Genomic DNA, 22,715 nt, shown 5'->3' with positions numbered 1-22,715 from the left:
AGATGCTGAATATTTAATATTTTATTTTTTGCTTAATTGTCCCACCCAAAAGATGGTGACTAAGAACCAAAGAATCTATTGATCATTCATGCATTGCACAAGTGGCGCAATTAGAGTTAGACACTTCCAAGGCTATTTTATCAAGAAGTGTGGTTTTGTGAAATTTTAAGAATTGTTAGAAGTTCACCTCCCAGTCCCTCATGTTAAACACTAGAGTTGAATACCACATGTAAAACACCCTAATTTATTGATGTTGACCAGCATAACCTTGCGGTAAAATCAAATACTATCAATTTGAAACCATGTGAAAATGACTTAATAAGTACTGTGTGCAGCATGTTTGTTCAATTATTAATACAAAGGCCTGTTAATATTCTTAATTATGATTATAGAAACCAAGGTCAAGAAGGAAATTAGCTTTTCACCACATATAATGAGCAAAAGGAAGTTCAATCTTACATATACAGTGTAATGCCACACAAATTATTCATTCTAATAAACTTGTGCTGAAACTCTATCTTTCATAAAGTGCAGAAAAAAATTGTGAGCCTTGTTGTAATATAATGGGTATGACACAGAAAAAGACTTCATGTCTTTTCATCTTTATTTATCATTATTAAGGGATCTTAATTATTCCACTGTGAGTGAATGAATACCTTTACAGAGTAGCTCCTGCACATCACTTATAATGCTGAAGCTAACTATAGAAGCTGTGGATTATTCATATGAGATGATGTCAAGATCAGTTTTGACTGGATATCGAAGGGTAAATTCAGGTATCAAAAACACTCCTGACAGGGACAGTGAAGCTCCTCAAACCTATTACAACAGTGCACTGAAAATCTTCTTTGCTATATAAAGAACTGCATCCAATATATATAGATAGATGAGAAAGTATTTAATCTGAAAACCACATAATTATAAATGATAGGATAGGATAAACTCTTCTCATTTCTGAATGCATATTATGTCAGATTAATTTTTGAAAGATGTGAATTTTTTTCTGCACAGTTATACTGATAAAAGAGCATAAGCATTTAGTTTTCATATTTCTGTATTAAGAATCAGGAAGACATGAAAAGACTGTCAAATAAGAACAGAGTTTTAGCTATGAGTATTTCCATGCTTTCAATCAAGCATTTATTTTACAAACATCAACATGGCTTCATATATCATGGTTTTATCTACTGCCAAGTGTTTCTCCTTTTCTATGTACCTGGGAGAAAGTTTATTTCTTCGTGACAGCAAGAGAAAATACTTGAAAAATTGAAATGCTGTCAACTATATCTTCAAAGTTGTATAAATTGATACATATATATATATTTCCTAAGTCCAGTGTTTACTATTATTATTATTTTATAATAGTTCTTAGAATTCCAGTGCTAGCAGTGGAGTAACCATCTACCTCCAAAGAATGTACAGAATGTAGAATGATAGTAAATGTTGAATATTTTATCATCCTAGTATACAGCCCTCTGCTAGACCACAGAATAACCTACATCACAATTTTTCACCACTTATAGTAGCATTTCAACAGGAAACAACCTCTTATTGGTAGGACCCCTTTCACTTATGTCCAGCCTTCTAAAAGTTCTGCATAAGATGGTTAACTAGAAAAATTCTTATGTCAATCAGAGAGGAGCACACTTCTGAGGAATGATTCCTCTTATTCCTAGGTGATGAAAATGAGCAATACCCTGGATATGAACTATCTCCAAGTAACCACAATCTTTCTCCTGATGTAAAACATTTTTTCCAAAGTCTCACATTGTTACATGTTGTCTACAGGCAGAACCTGTACAAAAGGCTTGTATACTGATATGCTGAAAAAATAATGAATAAAAATAGGCAATATGAATATTATAGAGGTCTAACTCTGAAACTTCTATAGAAACAGTTGCACTGACATTAATTTGTGGTTGTTTTTTTTTCAGAGTTTATGGTAAACCTTGTAACATGTCTAATTTTTTCAATAGCCTGTAATAAAAGTTAAATGTGGATTTTTGGAGGGGAAAAACTAAAGTGTGAGATGAGTCTGTAATATGAGTCTGATGTTTAGTTGTTTAGATCTATATAAATCAAAAAATTCTAATATTTAAGAATTTGCAAATATAAGGGGACTACACAATGAAACAAATATGGGCATCCCATTTTGAGAAGTACAGCAAGATGCCCATATTTTCCATACTGGGTTTTCAGTTATGGTGACTCAGAAGTGGACAATATGTACAAATAATCAGCAGGGGCCTGATGGCAAGCATCTGAATGACTAAGTTCCTTGTAGGGTTTGTCCAACATAGGTAGTTCTCAGTTCATAAAGTTAACTATGCACTTTTGAAACTATATCTTGACACAGGCATTTTCAGTTAGGGTAAATATACCATAAGTCCATGTCTAAAGTTGTACACAAGAGTAGATGCCAGCTGTGGCACTTGAACACTGTCATAACTATGTGCATCAGTTAAATAAATAAGCACACTTATGGTATCCATGAGTAACAATAAAAATTAACTTTTTTTTTTTTTTTTTAAATTACCTTCATCATTTGTTGTTAAGTATCAGTGAGTAAAATCAAAATCAATGAAAATGTCTTTCAAGTGAAGAGTGCTCCACTTGTGTTATTTCTTTTACTATGTTCACAATTTCAAAGACTGTTTCTCTTTCTTCTCTCCATAGGAAATGATCTGTTTCTAGTTGCTGTGCATGAACTGGGACATGCTCTGGGCTTGGAGCACTCTAATGATCCTACAGCAATTATGGCTCCTTTTTATCAGTATATGGAAACTGACAACTTCAAACTACCTAATGATGACTTACAGGGCATCCAAAAGATATATGGTATGTCATGTTTTAATTAGGAAACTTGAACATTGTTGCTTAAGAATGTGTTTGAGAACCTCCTGTTCACTCCATCTCTTAAAAAAAAAAGAAAAAAAAAAAAAAAAAAAGTTTTAACCATAGCACACTTATTTCTGTAGTACTCAAAACTAAGATAGTAATATGAATTGACTACTTCTTAGTTATCAAAGGATTGGTTATAATATTGAACAGTTCCCTGAATAGATCAATTTTAAAGTCCCAGAAAACCCTTCCCTGTAGTAAGTGTAGAAATGAATTCTGTATGAAGTAACAGAAAGTTGTAAACAAAATCAAACCAAAACAATAACTGTATTCTGCCTATGGGCTGAATCTAAAATTAATTCCTGTATTATTGTTTCATGCATTTCTAAAGCCATAACTTTGTTCCTGATTTTAAAGTCTGATTCTGTAGACATTTACTGAACAGTTGGAGGTATTTTATTGTTGTTTGTTTGTTTTCCTACAATGAAAAAACTGTTCTGTCTCTATCTATATTGAAATATCTGTTTGGTCTACTTCTGCCATGCATCCAGTATGTATAATTTTACTCATCTTGTTTAATATTCTCCAATTCATTCTCTATCACATTTAGTTATTTTCAGTTTAGAAGCTAAATTGAATATTATTGGGGCCATTCCTTGCTCATCTTTACTGCTACAAATGACACCTTTGTTGGTATAGAACAACAGTACTGCTAATTAGAACTTTCCTGACACTACTTTATGTTTTATATTAAAAACTTTTAAAATACCGTATTATCAAGCACTGATAAATATTTTCACAAGCTTAAACAGTACCTTCAAAATGATTGGCTTACCACGATTTTATTTTATTTTTTTAATTTTTTTTTTTTTTTCCTGTGTGATTAGCTAAAAGGAAGGTTATTTCTCATGACCTCAGTTAATAGTCTAGACTCAAAGGCTAGACAACAATACCTGGCCAAAAATTAACCACTAAGCTCAAACAGCTGTGGGCTATACATTAGGAGAAGTGTGTTACCCCTGGGAAGTAATATCTGATATCACTTGCAAATAGCATATGAAAACTTTCGTTTGGGGTTACAATCTTTCCAACGTGTGCTACTGCACACTGATTTCTTTGCTCCCTTTAAAATGAAAAGCTGGTATGCCACAATAAAAATGTCATGCCTATTAAAATAATTGCTCTGATCTGCAGTTTTGCTCCAAACACCATTATAAACTGTAAATTATAAATGCCACAAACTTTAAAACTGTGAATGAAGTAAATGCCATATTAAGTAGGATGACAGTCATAAGGGGAGTTTACCATTTCCTTGTATAGTCAATATTTTTCTCAAAAAAAAATGTGCTTTCAAAAAACTATGCTTATTGTGAATAAATATCAGAAATTCAAAGGACATTCTTGCAGTTTTAGGGTTCTCTTTCTGTTCAAATGTCTTTCAGCCGAGTCATGCAAATTATGTTTATATTTTGAAATCAAAACTGATTTTGCATTTATATGATTTGAAGACGGAGCTAAATAGAATGAGCCAAATTAGCATGTTCATCTTGTTTCTAGAAATACCACTGATCCAATGGAGACTTTATACATATAACAAATGAGTAACTGTAGTAATACATGGTGAAAGGGAAAGATATATTCAAATGAAAGTAAAGAATTATGCCATTAGAATTATAAAAAGCATATGCATAGGAAGGCCATTTGACTTTTGAATAGAGAAATTATGAGTGGGACAGTTATTTTATCTGCCATCAATCCTTGTATATTATGAACAAAAATGCATTTGCAAAAAGAAAAATGTTTTATATTATACAGCTTGGATTTCATTTTAGTTATTCCTTTGCATTTTATCCTCAGAAATCCCTTTAATTACTAGGTATCTAGCTTTGTTAAAATCACTGACAAACACGAATTATAAATTAGATATAAATAATTAATAATTAAATAATTAGATATTAATAATTAATTATTACATTAACTTTGTAATAAATTTGTGAATTAGGATATTTGTTTATGTGGATGCCTATGATTGGAATTCCAGTTCCAAGAACTTTTAGACACAGCAAGGAACATTGTGGAAAGCTTGGAATATATCCTGAAAAAGATACTAATATGTCTACAAATTGGGTTAGTGGTAATTATATAGGCATATGTGAATTGACAGGTAGAAGAAAAAAAAGATGGCTTGAAAACATTGATTTCTGATGCTTTGATTGGTAAAGGGGTTTTTGTTTTGGGGTTTTTTTTTGTTTGTTTGTTTGTTTTGTTTGTTTGTTTTTTGGTTCATTATTTCATAAAATTGACAATCATAGAATCATAGAATTAATCAGGTTGAAAAAGACCTTGAAGATCATCAGGTCCAACCACAGTTAACCATAGCACCCTAACTCTTGACAGCCCACTGCTTAAGCATATCCCTGGGCACCACCAGGATTCAGTCTTAAAAATTCTTATTCAGCTGGTACACGCAATTAAGTACTTCTTAGCTGAAATGATAGTGGAATGTGCATCCTTTGCAGATTTTTGGAAGGATGATACTAAATAGTGAAAAATAATTATTTTCTTCATTAATGCCTTCCACTACATTGGAGGTTTTACACTGCTTAGCTTTTCTGGTGTTTTTTTGTTTGTTTTTTGTTTGTTTGTTTGTTTGTTTGTTTTTTCTTCTTCTTGGAATGTCACTGATAGGAAAATAAATTACATCTTGGTGTCATTTTTAAAGGTCCACCTGACAGGATCCAGCCACCAACAAGACCTCTGCCAACAGTGCCACCTCATCGTTCGATCCCTCCAGCAGACCCACGGAAAAATGACAGACAACCTAAGCCTCCCCGGCCACCCACTGGTGACAAACCTTCCTATCCTGGGGCCAAACCTAACATCTGTGATGGGAACTTCAACACTTTAGCTATTCTTCGCCGGGAAATGTTTGTTTTCAAGGTAGGAGGCTGTGAATTTTTCAATGTTACATCAAGTGTCTACATTTCTGCATTTATGTATTTATTTATTTTTTAAAGCATACTCTCATTCACTGTGACTCCACTTTCCCAGCCCTCTCACAGTTAGAAAGTTTGGGAAAGAAATTAAAAAGTAAATATACACATGGCTTAAACATCTAGCAGACGGTTGCTGTAATGTTCTAAATTGAGAAAAGACCCACGTCAGCAGAAACTGTAATGCCTCAAATTGTAAAGGTAAATAAATTCAGCATGTTATGAAGAGATAAAAAAGCATAACTCAGCTCAGAAGTAGGAGGTGGTAAGAATGACTCTGTTGGGAAAACAGTCACGTCCAGACATACAGTAGATACTGTATCTATTTAATGTATGTATTTAATTCTGATTTGTTTTTATTTTGCCTGGAGATGAAATTTCAGCTCTACAATTAGGTCAGTCATTTAAACAGGAAGTACCTAAGTCTTTGTCACAAAAATACAAAAAATTTACTCCAGTTGTATCATTGTTTCCATTCATAATCTAGCTCTGAGCTTCTAAATGTAGCATTTGCAACAAACTGAACTAAACAAACTAAACTGAAAACAGTCTTTTGATAGAAGGTCTTTGCTAGGGCTCATGAACATCAAAGCTGTCTTAGGATAATGATCTACAACATTGTATCCAGAAAGCATTCCGTGTTGAAGAATAATTACAGAATTCTTATTATTCAGTATCTTAAAATACCTTGTTGAAAATTATTGCTGTGCAAATGTTCTGGAAATGTGCAACAGTATAATCTCTTATTTTGAACTATTTGTGTGACAAATATGCTTAAAGTACTGGAAGAGTAGAATCTTTTTTTTTTTGTATATCTGTGACATGATTCAACATGGATTGATTGCAATTTTTCTTCTACAAGTACATATGAATTTGTCATTAAACAGTCCAATGCTTTTTGTTGACCTTACTGATGGGATCCATTTCCCCCATAAAATGTTTTCTTTTCATGTGCGTTATTGCTCCAGATTAATCTCTTTAGCAGTACTGCTTGGGCTTTTACTGTCTTTAGCATACCTCAAAAACATATTTAATGATAGCCTCTCATGAATTCACTCAAACTTTTTGAGCAACCTTCACAACACAGTGGGCAGGTATTTCTTTTTTTCTTCTCATGAAGATCTAAGGATTATTCCATCCCTGGGAATGTCAGACCTTTTCATTTGGATAGATGTTGTATCTTCGAACTCTAGGAGGTCCTGAACTATCAGTCTTCTATGACTAAAACTCAAAGGTTAAGAAAGAGTCTAATTTTCTGACCTGACATTAAACAGGATATTAAACAACCTACTTCAATCTCACATCATCCACCTCAAGAGCAATAGAAAATACTGTCATTTATTTTAGACATAAATCAATAAATAGTGAAATGCTATCCCAGTAACACAAAATTTCCTGTCTAACCAAGTCTGTATTCCTGGAAAAATAATATTGATCATCATTACTGAACACTCTCTGCTATTCTGATTGAAAAGACTGTAATTTCTTCAAAAAGTATTTGCTGCTTATTGCCCTAACATTGTATGTTTATTCTATCACTTATATGCTTACTAGTGTGCAAACTGCCACTGTATTCCAACAGCTAAAACTTCATTCACGATCCACATCCAAATGAGGAAACATGGACAAATATTATTAGAAGGAAACAACCAGAATCAGAGTGTGTACAAATTTTATGTTTAGAGACTGACTCCAAAATTAGGTTACTGTTTTTTTTTGTTTTTTTTTTTTTTGTTTGTTTGTTTTGTGGTTTTTTTTTGTTTTTTTTTTTAAACCAAGGTGTTGGGAAGAGAAGAAAAATATACAGTTTCTCCAGATTAATTCCTTTAGGGTCCTGCAGTTCCCTTAAAATAATTTCAGAGTATTGGTAATGTGGCAAGGCATAACTTGGGTTATATACTAAGCAGTAGGATTTACTAAAGTATAAAAATCCTGACTTTGTAGTCTGAGTGTCTTTGAATGCTTGCATTAGTAGGCTTCACCTTTCTTGCTCAGAAAATAATTTTCTAAGGAAGATTTTGATCTACTAAAGCAGTTACCTTTGTGGATTTCTTTTTCATGTGATTTAGGGTTGGTTTTGGTGTTCTGATGTTTTAATTTATCTAGTAGGGCTTTTTTGTTTGTTTTTGTTGTTGCTGCTGTTGTTCTCTTGTTTGTTTATTTGGTTGGTTTTGTTTGTTTATTTGTTTTGCATGGGGAGGAGCATGGAATGAGCAGGTAAGGGAAGAAACTAGATAATTTTTCTACTTTTCTTTGCAGATGTCAGGGAGAGGGAAAGCAGGTTAGGAGTGATAGCTCACCATATCAGGCTGTAGCAGAACAACAGGAATTCATTTTCAAAAGGTATAAACTGAAATAAGGAATGAATTCAGGGAAAGCATTCCATCCAGCAATGGAGAAAGTGAAGCTGGGAGTTCGGTGCTCTAACGCAACAGAAAAGATCAACGTCCTTGGCCTTGCCATTTAGTGAAGGTATAAAGAAAATCTGGAAAGACAGGAGAGATGGGCTAAGAGCCAGGTGCAGGACTGATGACAGTACAGTACCAGGTGGAAACAATTAAAGAAGTGTTATGACCTCCAGTGGAAGACTTATTGCACGATAATTCCTAAATGAGTTAAAATTCATAAAGTTGGAGGCTAATCAAATTACATCCTTTGCTTTCTTACTCTTTATCCACAGGTTTGAAATGACTGTGTAGTTGCCAATTTTACTGCCTTTTGAATGGTATGTGTGCTCTGTACAAATTTCAAAATGAAAATAGTGGATATCTTTATCTCATGGGCCAGTCTCAAGATCAGGTGCTCAGTTTGTTTAAATAAACCTTAAAATTGCTTGGGAGCTTAGACACAGAGTTGAAGAATGCAAGCCCTCTGAATAATTAAATTCTAATTTGAACATAAAACTGAAGCACAGAAAATAGAGATACACCGCGGATTTCTAGAAGACTGCTTATCTTGTCTGTTGAGCTGTTAGGTATATTTAAGTGTATTGAAATATTAGAGACAATTCTGTATTCAGTCAAATCCATTAACTTTGTGGGTTTAGGAATATCTGATATTCTCAGGTGGATATAAGCAGAGTAAAACTGAGTAAGAGTGAAGTTAAGGAGGAAATGAAATTTACAGTCATCCTTTTTTTTTTTTTTTTTTTTTTTTTTTTTTTCCATTGCTTTGACAAAGAGGCAATCCTAGTAGCACTTGATAAAATTTGTGTGGTTTTAGAGAAATGAAATAAATATGTTCTTCATGTAACATTACTGGTAAATACAAAAGTAAAAGCAAACAACTTGTCAAAGATTCCCCAAAGATCAGCAAATAACATTAGAATTTTGTGTGTCAACTATCTTGGGAGAAATGATTGAATCTTAAGGAAAAAATATTTTTTCACTTAATATATATGGAGCACAGCCATATTTTTTGTTCGAAAATGACTTATTTTCCTGAATTCTTTAAATAATATGACCTAAAATTCTCTGTGCTATTAGTTTAAGTCTGTGTATTTTAAGTATTGGCTTTAGCTGACTTAAATGATATTCTAAAATGCATGAAGTTTGTATGTAGTTCTTTCAATTATTGTTATTATTTAAAATGTGCTTGAACTGGTGAAAGCTATCATCAGGACAAGAATTTCCATGCCAGATTTCACCAGTGCCAAGTTTTTATTGAGATTTCATCTAGCTTCTGTAATTATGCTCAGTGCAATTAGTATTAGCTGACACTCTCATTTCCAGTGTTTCCTCCTCCATCAGTTTTCTCCCCCTTTTTAATTACAACTCTCCTGTGTCATAGAAAATGGCTGACAAATGGAGAAAAACAAATAGGGGAAGTTGTGCAAAGTGGTAAGATGCTGTCTGCATGCCTTTCTTTAGTGGAAAAACCTACTTAGCCATTGTACATATCAATATGTGGAGTCTGACAATCCTGTCCTGAGCATTTTTGACATTTTTAAAAACGTTTCTTCAGAAAGTGGCTGCACAGAAAGTATTCTCTCTCAAATGAGGAGGGCAGATTCACCCTGGTTGTTTATTCTGTTATTTTTGAGGTGAGCATAGCTTGTGTTTGACTTTACATGCTGGTAATTCCTTGGCAACAAAATAACTTCTAGTTGTTCTTCAACCACTTCTGTAACTGCTGTTAACTTCTTTATGCTTAAGTTTACATTGATTTTAACAAAATCCTTAAATGTAACTAAATCCTCTGCCTACAAAACCAAGCACCAGATGCATCAAACAAGCAGATTAGAGAGAGAAGTAAGGGCTTTTTGACAAAAAATTTTTCTTTATGGAAAACTTCATTGATACTTTCTACTTCGGTGCTAACTCTTTAAGAAACAAGGTAATGGTTCCAATATAATCTAGAATGTTTTTAGTATTCATGTTGGAAAAGTTAACTCATTCCTTCATGAACAGCATGTTTAACCACTTCCATATCTTAAGGTGTTTGTTGAAATGTAAAGTGTAGGAGAAGTAAGCCTGTCCATCAGAGGAAGAACATTAACAGCTCAGAGAAATGTCTTATCAAATATTAGTATTACAAACAGTAGAGTAGCTGTTGTAAGGACTCAACAGGCTGTGTTTTACTATTTTTCATTATTTTTTCCACAACTTGCAGAAAATTGTTTTCCAGTTCTTCATTTGCTAAGAACCCCTGTAAAACATTTCTGAACTGCCAAACAAGCAAAGTCAGTTAGGCTGTCATTACCACTTTACATTAGTTTAGGCAGCAATTTTTCTCATATATAGTGTTATAGATGCCATTCAATAACCCTTTCAGAATTTGTGTTTATATAGAGTATGCTGTTAAACACAAAAGGAAAAACAACAACTAGCCCTGTCTCTTGTTATGTGGTAAAAACAAGAGGATTTTTTAAAGCATTTTAGCATTGACTACTTAATCATAACTGGTGATCTAATAAAATAAAAATCTAAAAGACAGAGAGAATGTAGAGACAAAGAAGCAGACACGATACAAGACCTGACTCCACAGCATTTAAAAGGATATTTTTTCAAAGCTGTCCTAGACTGTTTGTGTAGCTGTTTTTCATCACGTGATGTTGTGGATGTCTGGTCTGTCAGCTGCAGCCTGGGAAAGTTTAGAAGAGGAAGCTATGGAAGTCAAGACTTCAAGATCTGAGAGGGGAAAATACTTGACATCTCAGCTGTAAAATATTAGAAGTGGGAAGTCGGGAGAAAGCTAAGACTGCAGAGAGTAGACTCCTTTCTCCGTGATTTTCAAATTATTGTTAGGAAGAACCATTTGATGGGGGGTGGATAGCATTTTTTCAGATCAGTCATATTCCACGTTGAAAAGAAGGGAGAAAAGCAGGGAATATTCGGTAGGGACTTCAGTGACTTACAGTAGATAAAACCCATTGTAAATGTATACAATGGATGGTCTATAGCACAATGCAAACTGTAGAATATCAAGAAAAACAAAAGCATGGAAATACCAAAATACCAAAAAGTCATAATTTATGTATTTTGATATATGGCTACTTTTAACTGGCTGATGATATAGTATTTTCCAAATGTTATTTAAACCTGTCATTATCCTCTTCTTTCATATAAACTCCCATCAAGTACTAGATGACCTCAACAAGGTGTCTCTAGAGCCTTCTCCAAGCTAAACAAGCCTAACTCCCTTAACCTTTCTTCATGGGAAAGGTGCTCCAGCCCTTTGATGATCTTCACAGCCTAGAACAGTTCAATTAAACCCTCACTCTTCCCTATCATCTTTAAAAATAATTATCTTGGTCACAGTTCCTCTAAAAGATGGGAACCCAGTTATAATGGTAGTTATTACCCAGAACTTATTAACCTATATACTTATTATTACACATATAAACATAATCTTTAGAAAGATTTAAAAATTACAACCATATGTTATTAGGGATTTATTTACAGGTGTGTCAGTGTAATGTATTTACATGTTATTCAAACTCATAAACAACTTGAGCTGATTAATAATCAGTTACAGTAACAATCTGTACTGTCCTGCTAATAATACTCGTGTTACTCATATACTGGCCTATTGCAAAGTATAACCTTAGAAGGATACATGACTCAGTATCTTCAGCAGGGCTTTAGATTTGTCAGACGGAAGAGTATTATTTTTTCCAAGAAGGTTTTGTTTTCATTGGCAAATGATATGGTGTAAAAGGATTTGATCAGCATCAAAGCAGATGGTAGTGAGCTCCTCTTATGTCTGTCATATGTGCTTTGCTTTTAATTAGATACAGTCTGTCCTCTCAGGCCAAACAATTCCATTACAAATGTAGTTCAGATTTTTCTGAAGGGCAGCCACCCCTCAGACACTCGTGTCTTTGACTGTGGGCCCCTTGATGGTGTACCACACAATGCTTTCATTCAATGCAAGTAATGTTAGCGTGTTGTTAACATGTCAGTGCCCACACCATCTTGCCCTAAATAAACCCTCCTGTTCAACACACGTATTATTATTTCACTTCAAGCTATTTTTTGAGTGACACAATAGTACCTGCTGTTTGGCCATCTCCTCACCACATGTTTCTATGATGTACATCACAATACAGCCCAGGGCAAAGGGGTAGATTTAACAGATGTCCTGAAACATCAGCTTGAACTTACAGACTAACATCCTTCTGAATTTTATTTTCCCCGAGATAAATACAAGACAGAGTACCTTGTTTAAACTCAAGTTATATTCAATCTAAACATAGAAAAAATCTTTCCTGTTGTAAACCCTTACAGAAAATCTGTGGAGCCTTTGGAACTGCTCAAAATCTGACTGGACAGAGCCCTGGGCAATCAGTTTTATCTGACTGTTTTGAGCAAGGGAGGTATTTGGGTCTCCAGAAGTGCTGTCAGTGTCACCCTTCTGTGATTTTATGTAGCAACTGAAATGTGAATATTATAAAGGAATAGAATTCCAAAAGGTCTTTTCATCACTTTCTTTCCCCTCTCTCCTCCAAAAGAGGGATTGAGCATTTTTTGATACTCTCCCAAAACCTATGTACGTCCCTCCCAATCTCAGCCATTCTGTGATACTATGAATCCACTGAAATGTGGTTGTTTCAACAGTCTATGTTCCAGTAGCATTTGATCCATCATTTATTTTAGGCTACAGCCCTTACAGGGAGTAAGTAGTGAGATTTGGTCAGGAGTCTGATTTTTGAGTGATATATTTGGGTGAGGAGAAGGGGACAGGGACCGCAGGATATGTGGCTGCTGTTTATGAGGGGCTAATGTAGGAAGGAGAAAATTTACTTTCTCTAGCTATGCAGGACATATTCTCTCCTTTCTCCTTTCTCGGTATCAGCCTTCAGGAGAAATCACCATCCTTCTCAAGGGTCCTGCTCTGTTCTAGAAGACTTTATTAAAGGACTGTTTTCTTCTGTTCTCATTATGAACAACTATCACCCACACTTCTTTCACAGAATTTACATATTACAGTGAGAGAACTCTGGGACCCAATTAATTTTTCACTTATTGTTTTACTACAATGAAAATAACTTAACAAAAAGTATTAATGGAATGGTAGAATACAAAATGTATTCGATTTTTAAACTTGCCTATTTTCAAAGATTCAGAGTTTGAGTGCACTGATTAAAAAAAAAACAAAACAAAAAAACAAAACAAAAAAAAATCACTGACAAGAGAATTGCAAAACAAAAAGCATTATTGACAAAAAATATTTGCAAAATCTCTCAGCAAGGAGAAATCTAAAATTACATGGAGGCATATCTTCAATTCTGTACCACCAGCAAGTGTTGGAATATTAACAATACACATTAATTGGAGCTACATACTAATGGAACCAAAGGGAATAATTTCAGAAACCCTTCAAGCACAAAGATTAATTGCAATTTCTTTGTATACAAAATGGTAGTCTTTCAACTAATTTAGGTAAAGATTCTGGTAAACCATTGTAATGACTTGCAGCGTAAGCTTTTCCAAGAAAGATATTGACCATTCTTGGAAATATTTGCTTACTTTTAATTTACTGCTGAGGCTTTATATTTTGTATATGTTTTAGTTATTCATTTACATTTCTATTTATTGCCCATTCAAGGGGTTAAAGATCAACACAGAAGTTTAGTACAGATTAAAAGAAAATCATACAGCTTGTATCAGACTGTAGATTGAAATACGGTGGGAACAATTTAAAGTAATGATTTAAAACACATCTGTCCAGTGTGAGTATCTTCACTGAGGAAAACAGGCTGTATTATTAGATCAAATAATGTACTTGACAAAAGAGGTCAGTGTTTTTCCCTTCTCCCTAGCAGTGTTTTTTCTCAGTCTTACCATGATATAGCCTTCACAGACATTTAGTTGTAAGCTATGAGCTTATCTGTAATCATATTTAATTTAAATTATCACATATTCACTGTTAGAAAGTCCTTCAATGTTTTTATTGTCTAATTCCACTATCTGAGTGATAACACAAAGACAGTCAAATATCCATCAATTTTATGCCTGTTTTGTCTCAGTGGATGTTGTTTGCTAATCTTTCCTGGATGTGAAACTCTCCATCGTCTGTTTTCCCCTTTGGTCATTTCTGTCAGTATCAGTGCTGGATCATTTCAGGAATAGATGTGTTCACCCACAGACTACAGTGCAAACCTCTGCAGTCTTTTTTCTAATCCTGCCACTTCCATGGACAAGAAGATATGCTTAAGCTTGCAGCATGGCACTCAAAGCCAACTCTGGTTCTATTTTTTGTTCTTTTCAGCAAAGTTTCACAGAACACAAGCATTAAACTGAGATCAAACAGCATATATTAGTGTCTTAGCTGTTCAGTGGCTTGAATCCAAAATAACTCCTCTTAACAGTTCCTTACACAATCTCCTCCCCTATTTTCACAAGTTATCAGCTTATCAGAGCTTATTGATTCATTCACTACCTAAGCAATATGAAAGACTGACTTATAAGAAGCCTGTATCCACATACAATTTTAAAAGCTGAATTTGGTTATGCCCTGATCTGTATGTCTAACTCTTTTCTAGTGATTTGTGCAGACCTCTCAGTTCACAGAATTGTACAATCATAGAATTCTCTTCCTTAGGTTGGAATAGACTGTCAAAGATCATCTGGTTCCAACTTCCCTTCCATGGGCAGGGAAATATTTTGATATATCTTCCAGTGGTTGCCCAAAGCCTCATTCAACTCTTTATGGATGGAGGATCCACAACTCCTCTGGGCAGCCTGTTCCATTGCCTTACCTTCACACTGAATACTGAATATGACTTTTACTAGAATTACACTCCTTGATAACAAGTTTCTCCAGATCTTTTCTGCAGGCTCCCTTTAAGTAGCAGAAGGTTAGTACAAGGTATCCCCAAAGCCTTCCCTTCTCCACGCTGAACACAGCTTCTTCAGCCTTTCTTCATAGGAGAGGTGCTCAAGCCCTCTCATCATCTTTGTGGCCCTCTCTGCCTTCACTCCATCAGGTCTCCGTCCTTATGCTGCAGGCCCACAGAGCTAAATGAAGTACTCCAGATGAGGTCTCATGAAAGCAGAGCAGAGGGGGAGAATCATATTCCTTGACCTGCAGCTACTTTTGATGTCGCTTCTTACCTGTGAAAGCTATTTCATTATTTACAAACAACTTCTTGTTATTTCGCTCCAAGTATTTAGTTAGCTAGTTTGTTTCAATCTGTCTTGTCTCTTCAACTTTTTAATTACAATAATTACCCCTTGATGTTGGGATTTTTTTTTTACTTTTAAACATTTCATTAGAGGATTACCTTGGTCAATGTGAATGATTGGCTGACACGCCTGAAGGCTGTGCTGCCATTCAGCGAGACCTGAACAGGCTGGAGAACACTGGGCAGTAAGAAACCGATGAGGTTTAACAAAAGCAGTGTAGAGTCTTGCACCTGGGTAGAAATAAATTGCATGCACCAGTACAGGCTGGGGGAAGACCTGCTGGAGAGGAGCTCTGCAGAGAGGACCTGGCGTCCTGGTGGACAACATATTAACCATGAGCCAGCAGTGTGCCCTTGTAGCCAAAAAGCCAATGGCATACTGGGGTGTATTAAAAGAGCGTGTCCAGCAGGTCGAAGGAGGTGATCCTCCCCCTCTACTCTTGCCCTGGTGAGGCCTCATCTGGAATACTGTGTCCAGTTCTGGGCTCCCAGTACAAAAAAAGACAGGGATCTCTTGGAAAGAGTCCAGCGAAGGGCCACTAAGATGGTGAAGGGCCTGGAGCATCTCCCCTAATGAGGAGAGACTTAGGGAACTGGGTCTGTTTAGCTCTGAGAAAAGAAGGCTGAGAGGGGACTTGTCCAGGTTTATAAATACCTGAGGTGTGGGAGCCATAGTTGTGAGTCTGGCTCTTTTTCAGTAGTTACGTGGGGACAGGACTAGGGGTAATGGGATGAAAGTACAGCATAGGAAGTTCCGCACAAATGTGCAGGAGAACTTCTTTACAGTGAGGGTGATGGAGCACTGGAACAGGCTGCCCAGGGAGGTTGGTGGAGTCTCCTTCTCTGGAGATATTTAAGACCTGCCTGCACGCCTTCCTGTGTGACATGGTGTAGGGAGCCTGCTTTGGCAGGGGGGTTGGACTCGATGATCTCTAGAGGTCCCTTCCAACCCCTACAATTCTGTGATTCTGTGATTCTGTGATAATACAGGTACAAATAAATATGCTTAGTAAGAACTTATTTGCATTTAGAAAGATTGAAGCGTAAAATAAAATGTATTCTTACTTGGTTTGCAAGTGTCTTGTATCAAAATGCATTCTAGAGTACAAAGATTAATGGATTAACACAGTGAATATTCTATTAAAATATCTATAAGAATGTTTGGAACACTAATTTCCATGCTAGTATGCTATGAAGAATAAGTTTTTGACAGGTGGCTTTGATTAACCTTGTTGGATACAGTTTTGTGCTTCCTTGTCTTCATGAACAGTTGGAAAAAAAAAAATAAAAATAAAAATAATAAAAAAAAATAAAAATAAAAATAAGTAGGAGGGAACAATAAAAACTTATTGTAGAAGTGGTCTAGCCATGTACTGTATCTGGAAATGACGACATCATTTTTACGCTGTTCCTTACAAATGTGGAGCTAACAATTTCTGATGGATAAGAAATAGATAAAATATTATTTTAAAAAAGAAATAAAAGTTGTATTTAAAAATGTAAGGACAGAAAAAGGAATATTTCTTATTTTCCTCTTATAGTCAAGATAAACAGCAAAAATAAATTGAAAAGAAATGTGGAAAAATAACTTTAAATTTTCTACAGGAGCTTACTGGCAGTATGCTTGGTCTTCTCTGCAAGATATTTGTTTTGTAAGATCTATGTTATTGTATTTAAGATAGTATAGCATACTGCTAAGGAATATTGTGCAGCTGGGGACACAATCCTGAGAATATTTTAATGCTAATATTCTATCAATTCATTGGTTTTCAAAGCCTATTTACAACTTTATTTAAAGGGAAAAGGTAGTCCACAATTACTGACACTCTTTTACTTCATGGAATAGTGGAGTTTGATAGTTTGAATAAAAGTGGAGAGTATGACATGCAATATCAATGATAACTTGAGTGATGAAGGAGGTTGCAAAATTAATATTAATGAGATTTAAAATAGAAGAGATGCACAAGTATTTGCCAAATTTAAGCTTGCAATCTGTTATTAAGTATACTGGTTATGTAGTTTCCCATAGCACTGTGTGGAGAGTATATCAGTGTAAGAGAAGTACCAAAAAGTACGTGTTTGTAACTAGAAAATCTCTGACACATTTAAACAACATATTCAGCATGTCTTCTGTAGTATTTCCAAGAAAAATGGTAATGTGTTGACGCAGTCTGTATGGATGCAGGCCTTACAGAAACACAATTTCCATTCCAGCTCTGTTTTACACTATGATTTGTAGAGACAAGAACAGCTGCTGCAGAGTAGACATCTCCACCTCATACTGGTGTGCAACAAGTAATTGAACCTTTTCATTCTTTAGCCCCAAATATATACTTAAATGCTTTAAAAGGTGATTATTATTATTACTATATTATGTGGAGAGGCAAGTGTTTTAATGTGAACATAATACTTTTTTTTTTTTTTTCCATTTGAGTCACCACTGCAGTTTAAAAATAACATCTAATGTATATTTTATATATACATACACATGTATATGTATATACATGTAATATATGTATATATTTTCCCAAGACCAGGATTTTGTTGCATTTTTAATGACAATTTTATTATTATTCTTGTTACTTATAAATGTGCAGTTTCTTATTTTTTTATGGTGCAGAATCATAGAATCACAGAATTGTAGGGATTGGAAGGGACCTCTAGAGATCATCGAGTCCAACCCCCCTGCCAAAGCAGGCTCCCTACACCACGTCGCACATACTCCATGAATTTCTGAAACACATTGACTTGAACTCCCCAAGGAAACAAGCAAGATAATTAGGTGCAGACCATTTACAGAATGTTACGTAGACTCCAAAGTGCACTCACTACTGGGGAAATAATCAACAGCTCTGTTAAGGCCTAATGTTCATTGGAAGAAGAGATTTGTACAGAACTTCATGTACATGTGCCGTAACTTGTAGTGCATTAGAGAGAATGGGAGCATTCCAGGGATTTTTGGCTGCAAGCCTAGATTTAATGTCTTCAGAGGTTTTTATTGTGCTTCTTTTATGACTGGCTGTTTGTTTGTTCATATTGAATCATCATCATATGGCAGTAGGAACATTTTATGGAGACAAAGTCTGTTTTACTTTGGACAAAATCAGAATGAACTGAAATGCTGAATCCAGTTTGGAACAGAGAAACCAGGAGGAAATATAGCTGTTTCTGATGTTGTTTGTTTGTTTGTTTCCCTGTAACTGAATTATCTAATTGGCAATAATACAAGATTAGTGACATGACTTGTATTAATTTCTTATAATTTCTGTGTTCTATAACACATCAGAAAAGTCATTGAACCTATAATCTCCAGTTGCACTATACTGCAAGATCTAGCACTTTTAGACTTGCAGTTGGAATAGGTTTACTGGAAAAGTTGTGGTATAGAAGACTTTCCAGGAAGACTTAAGTGCTCTCTGAGTATATGATGATGATTTTGTATTTGGTGTACTCTCACAAGAGGCACAAATCAACCCATTGTGTTTTTTAATATCTGAGAATGCTGAATTCCATGTATAGTGTTATCCATCTGCTGGTGGTAATCAAAGACTCGGTGGCATAATTTAAAAGTATTCTACATAATAGTTTTTACTTGAACTGAAGTCATTTCGTATATACTCATAGAATTTTATTGTTTCAGGGTATCTGAAAAGGTTAAATGATACAAAGAAATGCATTAATATCATTGCTATGGTCAGCACAAGAAAAATAAAACATATGGATATGCATCAAAAGATTTTATAAGACAGTTGAAAAAAACTGATAAAGAAGAAGATATAAGGTATAAATTTGAATAACACAGAAATAAATAAAATAACTGATATATTTAAATCACTATTTGCTAATGAGAATATATCAGAAACAAAATGAGGACACATTTCAAAATATTAAGCAAATATTTGAGGTAGCAGCACCCGTGAACCCAATAGTGTGCACTTGTTGCTAAGAAGACCAGTAGTATCCTGATGTGTATTAAAAGAGCATCCCTATCTACTCTGCCTGGGCAAGGTCACATCTGGAGTACTGTGTCCATTTCTGGGCACTTCAGTTCAATACAGACAGGAAACTTATTGTGATAGTCCAGTGGAGGGCTGTTTTTTTTCTTCCAAATCCAAAACATAGCATCATACCAGACATGAAGAAAATCAACAAAACAGGAAAAGAGATTACTAGGAGCCAGGAGCAACTCCCTTATGAGGAATAACTGAGTCCTAGAACAGGTTGTCCTGCGGTAGACTTAGAAGTTATCTTATCAATGCTTAGAAATACCTAAAGGATGGATGTCAAGGGAACAGGGGAAGACCGTTTCTGGTGGGCCTAGTGATAGAAAAAGAGGCAATGATGTTCTATCTGAACATGAGAAAGAAATACATCAGTGTAGTAATTGACAGAGCTCTGGAACAAGCTGTCCACAGAGACTGTGTAGTCATTTTCCCTGCAGATATTCAAAACTTGGACACTTTCCGGTGTAACCTACTATGGGCAGCTTGCACTAGAAGGGAAATTGGGCTCAATGATCTCCAGAGGTTCCTTCCAACCACTGCTATAATGCATTTTTGTGAGTGTGCATCCAAGTGTTCTTAAGTGAATGCCGAATGCTAGCAGCAATTTTAAGAGATGTCTCGTTTGGAATCAAATTGTTGATATGGAGTACTGTAAATTTGTTAGTTTGAATGTAGAGAATATATTAAAATTTTATTATAAATGTATTATGAAAAATAATAAAAATGCTGCTTTCATCTACACTGGCAGGGGCAACAGCAGTCATTAAATTAGAGAAAATAATTAAAAATTATGTTGCTTAGTTACATTCACCTGAATACAGACAGGGAAGAGCCAAGGCTCACATGAAGGCATCTCTTTCAAAAGATATTCTATAATCAATATTATAGATGCCTCTGAAAATAAGCTACGTTCACTATGTTCATTTGAAAAAGTTATTTCTCCACAGTTTCTACATGAATTATGCCAAAACTGTTACATAACAGTTTCGCAGAATCACAGAATAACAGAATAACTGTTACTGTTTGAGAACTGTCTGACTGGCAGAGTGCAGAGGGTTGTCGATGGCGGTGTGGTTTCTGGCTGGAGGCCTGTAACTAGCGGCATCCCCCAGGGGTCTGTACTGGGTCGGGTCTTGTTCAACATCTTCATCAACGACCTTGATGAGGGGATAGTGACCACCCTCAGCAAGTTTGCTGATTACACGAAAAAAGCTTGGGAGGATGGGCTGACCACTACCTGAAAGGCATCTGTGGCTGCCATTCAGGTGAGAATTAACCTGGACAGGAACTGGCGAGAGAGATGAATAGGCAGTAAGAAACCGGTATGAGGTTTAAAAACAAAAGCAAGTGTAGAGTTCTTGCACACTAAGGCCTAGAGTAGAATAAGTGATGCACCAGTACAAGGCTGGGGCGAAGACCCTGCTGTGAGAGGAGCTCTGCTCTGAGAGGACCTGAGAGACAATGTCCTTGGTGGAACTACCATTGAGCCAGCAGTGTGCCCTTCTGTATCACCAAAAAATGCCAATAAAAGAATCATACTGGGGTTGTATTAAAAAGAGATGTGAATCCAGAACAAGGATCGAAGGAAAAAACGGATATCCTCCCCCTCTACTCTTGCATCCTTGAGATAGAATGGCCTTGCATTCAATGGAATATAATGTGTCTCAGTTCTGGGCTCCCCAATTAAAAAAAGTAAACAAACAAGACGAATACCTCTTGGAAAAAGAGATCCAGCGTAGAAGGGCCCACTAGAGACGCGTAGAAGCCGTGGAAGCAAGTCTATTCCCCTGATGAGGAGTCAGTCGAGAAGACTTAAGGGAAACTGGGGTCGTTTAAAGCTGTGAAAAAAAGAAGTCTGAGGGGGGACTTGATCCAGGTTTATAAATACCTGAAAAGGAAATGTGGGAGCCCATTATTGAATGAGTCTAGTGATAACTTTATCAGTAGTAGTGTTGAGCAGATAGGAACGTAAAGAGAAAGAAGTTAATGAAATGAAAAGTTTTTACAAGCATAGAGAAGATTCTGCCAAAAAATAAGTAAAGCAGAAGGAAACTCTTTACACGTGAGAGGGTAACAAAGAGCGCTTGGAAACAGGACTGCCAGGGAGGTTGGTTGGAGTCTCCTTCCTCTTGCGAGAATTCAAGACCTGCACCTGGACACCTACCTGGACTGTTGACATTGGTGGTAGAAGCCTGCTTGAGCAGAAAAACAGGGGGGTTGGACTCGATGAATCTCTAGAGGTCCCTTCCAACCCCTACAATTCTGTGATTCTGTGATAAATAAACAAACAAGAAATAAATAATTTAATGACCTCTTTAGGCACTTTACAGTATAAAATCTAAGGCTTAAGGGCCTTTTTTTTTTTTTTTTTTTTTTTTTTTTTTTTTTTTTTCCTGATATAAATTATATGTTGGAATATTGAGGGAAATACACAAAGTACTTGGATTCATATCAAGCATTTCAGAGTTGTCATACGATAGAAATAGAATTACACTTTTTCTAATGTAAAACATTACCATAAAGAATACTTCAGCTTTGTCGAATTTACTCTGAAATAGGTGAATTTCTTGTCCTACCACTGTTATAATTAATGAAATGTAGATGCCATAAATCATAGTTACAAATGAAGGATGTGGATAGGAGATGAACAAATGATTCTTCCACCTAATCTTCCTCCTAATCTTTCTGAGATCATTTCTGAGATTTCTACAGGCACACCTGTAGAAATAACTATTTCTTATTGTTCTAGGGGGGGGGGGGGGAATGTAAAATCTGATTAGAAAATGTGTTTAAGCACCTACAATGGGAAAAACTGACCAGATACATCAAGGGGTAACTTGGCTGCACAGCAGATGCTTGATTTTTTTAGACATTTAAATGGTCACAGCAGAATGTCAGTTTCATTAATTTTTACCTTTTGACCTTTGGAAAGGAAATTTACCTTTAGGTTTGTTTCCTAGTTTGGTTTGGTTTCAACTCTTTGCTGTTCACAAGGCTGTTGTGTGGTTTTATTTATTTATTTGTTTGTTTGTTTGTTTGTTTGTTTATTTTTAGTTTCCCATTCCTTGGCTGATATGGAGTTTTTACCCTTTCTTAAGCAAGTTTTCTGAGAGGCCACCATCTTGAGTGTCAAGCTCAGCTGTGCCCTGCACTGGGGCCATTGCAGCCTACTGGAATTGGTTGGAATAGGTTGTGAATAGCATGCTGTCACTTGGTCTCTCTTCACATAGGATCCCTGCAGCCCCTACA

General features: G+C 35.5%; 1 protein-coding gene across 1 annotated transcript in view; it reads left to right on the top strand.

The window, feature by feature from the left end:
- Window positions 1-22,715, top strand: part of MMP16 (matrix metallopeptidase 16) — a 158,627-nt gene that overhangs the window by 113,701 nt on the left and 22,211 nt on the right. The window contains exons 5-6 of the mRNA XM_015855974.2: window positions 2,677-2,838; window positions 5,564-5,781. Coding sequence (XP_015711460.1) covers window positions 2,677-2,838; window positions 5,564-5,781 — 380 coding nt within the window. The remainder of the gene's footprint in view (window positions 1-2,676; window positions 2,839-5,563; window positions 5,782-22,715) is intronic.

This window comes from Coturnix japonica, chromosome 2 (assembly GCF_001577835.2).
Source record: "Coturnix japonica isolate 7356 chromosome 2, Coturnix japonica 2.1, whole genome shotgun sequence".
NCBI lineage: Eukaryota > Metazoa > Chordata > Aves > Galliformes > Phasianidae > Coturnix > Coturnix japonica.
This window is presented reverse-complemented; position numbering and strand designations above follow the sequence as displayed.